Source organism: Sinocyclocheilus rhinocerous, unplaced genomic scaffold, assembly GCF_001515625.1.
Source record: "Sinocyclocheilus rhinocerous isolate Xijiao unplaced genomic scaffold, SAMN03320098_v1.1 scaffold4178, whole genome shotgun sequence".
NCBI classification, from domain to species: domain Eukaryota; kingdom Metazoa; phylum Chordata; class Actinopteri; order Cypriniformes; family Cyprinidae; genus Sinocyclocheilus; species Sinocyclocheilus rhinocerous.
This window is the reverse complement of record NW_015627541.1, coordinates 9384-15112: the sequence shown is the minus strand read 5'-3', so window position 1 is coordinate 15112 and position 5729 is coordinate 9384. Positions and strand designations below refer to the sequence as shown.

Genomic DNA, 5729 nt, shown 5'->3' with positions numbered 1-5729 from the left:
CTATCAAGCAATAACATTATTAGAGCACACACGATACACACTATTCGTCGCTCATCGTTCAGTTAAAGAATCGAGTGAGGCCCTTGGAATAAACTAATTTGTTAACATTTTATTGTATTTAATATAAAGCTGGATGAACATAGCAAAGTAATTTTTCTCATTAGAAATAAATTTGAGTGAGGGCAAAATAATCACCATTACCACCTACTTGTAAAACAATTTTTTTGTTTTTGTTTGTTTTGTTGTTTTCCAAAACTAACTTTGTTTTGAAAATAACTAAATAAATGTCATGCATTATACGCTCCTGCCCCAAGGTTAGACACCATATTTAAAATGAAACAGGTCACAGTTCATATGTGTAGTAGTAAGTTTTAGTATTTTTGATGGGGTTGTGCAAAATTAAGAACTAAAGAATTGGTTCCAAGTAAAGTAACTGTATGCAGTAAAAGTATGTATACAGTATATCTTCAAAGCTGGTAAGATATAGAATTGTACCACTTTTTGATAAGATTTTTTTTTATTAAATTAAGTTAAATGTAAAAAGCTGTGCAAAGGCAAGTTTTTGTACAACTGCCCATGGTCTATAGGTCTGTATTGTATGCATGCAGAGAATTATCTTTATTATTTTACACAACTAAGAGCAGATGAAAGCATAATTTATATCATACATCACAAATACAGAAAGACATTAAGTGAATGTTATGCCTGTCCATTCTTATGAGCTTTCCATTGTACTCTTAATTTTGGCTCTTGTTTTGGAGCGCGTGTTGACTTCTGACGTCGACGGCGTTGGGGATGCAGCAGTATGCAGCTCAAATGGGGGATCATCTTCCTCTTTTACTTCCTTGTCCTCACATCCGTCCATCTCTGTCTGATGTTTTTTGCAGTGTTTCTCAAAAGTGGACATCTTCACGAAGATTTTGTTGCACACCTTGCAATGGAAGAGCTGCTCTCCGTTTTGTAAGTGCAGTTTGAGCTGCAGATAAGAGGACTGAGCGAAGGCCCCCGAGCACACGCTACAACACAGCATCCCGCTGCCCTGGTGGCTTTTCTCGTGTTGTTTTAGCACGGACACCGACCTGAAGCCTTTGTTGCACGTGGCACAGATGTATCTTCCCTCGCCCATCTCCAAAGCCTGATGGTTAAGCAGGTGGGCTGACGTGCGGAAGGCCTTGCCACATTTGTCACACTTAAAAGGGCGCTCACCGGTGTGCAAGCGCAAGTGTATAATAAGTCCGGCCTTTTGCGTAAAAGCCCTTTCACACTGTGTACATTTGAAGGGTTTTTCACCGGTGTGGAGCCTACGATGGGTTTTCAGGTGTGAGGCACGGCCGAAGCACTTATTGCAATCTGGGCATTTGAAGGGTTTCTCGCCAGTGTGGATGGTCTTGTGGCGCATAAGTTGGGACGCCTGCATGAACATTTTGGAACATACACTGCATTTGTACTTCCTCTCTCCGGTGTGCGAGCGCAGGTGCAGGGCCAGGTGGGTCGACGAGATGAAGGTCTTGGAGCAAAGCCGGCAGGTATGAGGCTTCTCCCCAGCGTGGGTGCGTTTATGTAGAACCAGACGAGAAGAAAGAGTAAAAGACTTGTCACAGTAGGGGCATTTGTAGGGCTTGTCTTCAGTGTGCAGTTGCTGGTGTTTGGTGAGCATGGATATCTGGGCAAAAGATTTGTCGCAAAGGCCACAAGGGTGGGATCGAGGCTTGGAAGAGTGAGACATGTTGGATGACTCAGAGCTGAACAAAAACCATCACACCTAATGACAAAAAACATTAACAAAACATATAGTTTAGTTTGATTATATGCTGTTACAAAAAATAAATAAAATGCATAGGAGTATTTGCTTTTATGCCAAATAAATCTATTTTAGTCCTTCCACTTTCTAATTTCATGTTTTAATTCAACGTGTCACTTGCTAATTCTTTATAATTATTTGTGAAATTGATTCAATTTCTAAATGAAAATTATTTTTACATATTTTTTTTTTCTTCAGTGTACAGTAACTTCAGCATTTATTACAGGTGCAATTAAAGGGCATTATTGACTGGCGGTCCATCCAAGGAGGCAAGGATGGCTAAATGTCCACATATTTATTCCAAATAAACATAAAAACAATGGAATATGGATGTTTTAATCAATTATTTACTAATGTATGCAACTCAGATACATACAATGTATAATAATAGATGGAATGGATGCAATATGTCATTTGTTTCTGTCAAAAAGCAGCTGGAAAAGGCAAAAAAAAAATCAAATTGCCTCCTATATAACTAATTAAAATTAAATATTAACTGACAAATCCTTTCAACCAGCTTGTGGTTAAAGTAAGGACTGATATGATAATATTTTTGCGAGCAAATTGCAAATACGTTATCATGTGGCCTAGCTAGCAGATATTTTACTAGAGCCTACATTTTATGCAGGGCTCTTAAAAGGGTGAAATGTATTTTTCCTGGCATTTGATGTCTCAGCTCAAGGTTGGAGAGTGTGTGTGTGTACTGTACTGTTGTAGTGATAATGGCTTAACATCCAGAAATTATTAAACATTATTTTTTAGCCTAGGCCTCCTTATTTCAAAATTAGCCAAAATGATTGTTTAAATTTATAAAGGACTTAATAAAGAAAGGGAACGTATATTACGTCTACACATAGCCTTTCAGTCATTTAAATGCTTGTATTGGCCAGTCTTAGCTATTTCTTATATTTGCGTCACACTCAGATTATAACGCGTTAATTATACGTGTATATTTGCGTTCATCTAGCAAAACCAGATCATGTTAATATCTTACAAAAACATACTATAACTTTATATTGTCGAGCACAGAAGGTTAGATTGATATTTTACACATCTCCTTCCTGGAAATTTGTCTCGAGGACCTCCACTATCATCAGACACCCAAAACATGTTCAAACAAAGCAAACAATCACAGCTGAGGATGTTCTCGTCGCTATGTAACTGGGCGTGGTGTATATATGTTCCCTGTTGCAGTCTTCACAAGAGACAAGCAGAATGACGCAAGGCTGAATTAAAGAGGGGAAACATTTTGAGGATAGAACTGAGACAGATTTCCCCCTGCGTGCACCCCGTTCGTGATTATGCAACATCCAAGAGCAATTGCAAACATGCAAACTCACCCCTTTCTCCACCGTTTCCGCCAAGACCATAACTGAAGCTTTTGTTAATATCTCTTAGTTCGCTACATTATTCACTGCATACGACTCGCGTCAAATTGTCCATGTGGTTCTATAGTATAGCCTACGCTAAATCGGCACAGATGAACAGTCATTAATGTAGAATGGCGGCATGTAATGCAAGAAGCATTTTCAGGTTTTTGCGAAAATCACACGAACTGACAGCGATGTTATCACTGGTGCTGTAAACAAAGGAAAATCCGTTTCTGGCTTTCGTGGAAGCCATAGAGTTGCCTAAGCAGCCTGTCATGCTATCAAAATAAAAGTTGTCTAATGGCAAGAACATTACTTCGTTATATTTAGGCTACTTATGTACGTAGTTATAAATGCCTTAATACAGGCTAAATACAAATTTCAGCAAAAATTAACCTACATTTATTAAAGTAAATTTTTTTTGCCACTGTAAATGATAATAAATTAAAATGGAAAGTCCCAAGAATTTAAAGGCTTTCATTTCCTTTATTTTTATTTTTTTTTTACGTATAATGAGTGACGGGTATGTAGGCCTATAGTAGACATGTTCTTTATTATATTATTATTATTATTATTATTTCTGTCCATGTGTGTACAAGTTATTTTCTTTCTATTCTAGTCATTTAGATGTCATCACCCTCCCTCGTCATATTGTGCTGCTCAGGTTAAGTATTAACTAAAAAAAAAAATCTTTAACATATTTTTATTATTATTATTAGCCTATTATTTTTTTTAATTTATTTATGTTAAACGGAGCTGAGCTTGCGAATGACTGACACTGATTAAAAGCTGCAGTCTGTAAGTTTTGCCTCTTTGTCGCCATCTCTGTTTGAAAACCTGCAATTGCAGCTGTTTGCGGAATTATCTTCCTTGCGTGGGTTGTGCTCCGCCATGGCTCCAGCGCGGATGAATCTAATGTTTTGAGGAGTATGTGTGTGTGACTGTCAGTCACCGCACTGGTGTGGATATTGTACTTTGCAATCACAGATTCTAGCCCACGTCTTGGAATATATGACCCAAAAAAGCATTTTCACCTTATATTGTCATCTGAACAAGTAAGTAACAAGTCTGCCACGTTTGTTCTGACCAACTGAGGAAAAAAGCATTACAATAAATCGCGCTACCAATGATGATTAAATATAACGATCGGTTTGCTCATATCACATCAAACCGTGCAAATTATTATGATTTTTATACTTTATTTTCAAATTGTTAATGTTAACACCATCAGCATTACGTGACTATGTGAATATATAGTGTGTATAAACGAGAAGATTTAAATATTTGTACAGTCTAATCTCTAATTGTCATACCATTCGAATTTCATATTAAGAAATTATTTTAACCCAAAAAGCAAATTATTCTTCCTTCGAACTGGTTGTCTTTAAAATACAAATCTTGTGTAATCCCAGGCTATCTGTAAGAAGCACATTTAACACTGGAATATAATTTAATTTCATTCACATAGCATTCATAAACACATAATCCTTTCTGGATTACAATCCGCCATCAGAATGATATATTTAATTATTCTAGCTGCTGTGAGAAAAGGCTATAAACGATCGGCCACCTGCAGGATCCTCACATGCGATAGCCTAGTAGCCGGGACAACTTCTTTATGTTTACAGACGTGACGTAATGACGCAGCAGCATGATCGAATTTCCCGCGAAAACGTACCCATACCACTCAAATCAGAAAACATTATTATAAGCTAACCGTTGTGAATCAGGCTAAAGTAAGGCGACAGTTTCGAACACTGGCTGGTTATGTACTTGCTCAAATATTGATTTCGGATCATTTTTAACCAAAAAAACTTACGGACTGCAGCTTTAATAATACAAAGTGCCCTAAAGACGCACGCAAGATTGTTGTTTTCGAGTAGGCTATTCCCGTTTTTGGTTTGTAACATCTGATTAAAAGACATTTGTTTCCCCCAAAGGTCATTAATTGAACTTACAGTGAATGGGTAGGTTTCATTTTCGCAAAACAGGCTCTTTCCACACAACAGAAACCTAGAGGATTTGTGCGCACTAGGAGGGTTTAACTGTCTCATTCTAACCGCTTTGCTTTCATTCTGCGGATGCGAGTGGAAGCAGCATCATGACCACATAAGGACTATTAAAGGTAGGTGATAACCTCATGAAGACGTTACATGAGTTTTTGAAATGCAATTATTAGTAATATTATAATATTTCGTTTTGTAATATTATACCAATATAACATCACAATATAACATATTCAGAGTTATTTTCTATTTCATTGTTTGAATGGCTTTGATGCAAGGCATAAGCAAAATATTACAGCATGCTCCGTTATACTTCCGTTTATGATGAGTTCCTTTCGTACAAGTTTGGCTTGCAGTTCCGCAAAATGTGGTTTTATTTTTATTTTATTTCATTTTATTTATTGATTTTTATTTATTTATTTGCACACGATAAGCTTTAGGTAACATACATACTGTATGTTTACATATAGTCCACAAGTGATTTCATATAGTCTTGTAGGAAACATAAATATATAGGCCTAACTATAAATGCCGGAATTGCAAATGAAGATA

The 5729-nt window shown here is 36.8% G+C and overlaps 1 protein-coding gene across 1 annotated transcript; it reads right to left on the bottom strand.

The window, feature by feature from the left end:
* Nucleotides 1-375: 375 nt before the first annotated feature.
* Nucleotides 376-3432, bottom strand: LOC107730457 (zinc finger protein 239-like). The gene is made up of 2 exons (XM_016541308.1): nt 3142-3432; nt 376-1762 (listed from the first exon to the last, which is right to left on the bottom strand). The coding sequence occupies exon 2, from the start codon at nt 1724-1726 to the stop codon at nt 716-718; it is 1011 nt and encodes a 336-aa protein (XP_016396794.1). The 5' UTR covers nt 1727-1762; nt 3142-3432; the 3' UTR covers nt 376-715.
* Between the last annotated feature and the right edge of the window lie 2297 nt (nt 3433-5729).

Coding starts and splice junctions, on each gene's coding strand:
- LOC107730457 (XM_016541308.1), bottom strand. CDS start 1,726: ATGTCTCACTCTTCCAAGCCTCGATCCCACCCTTGTGGCCTTTGCGAC.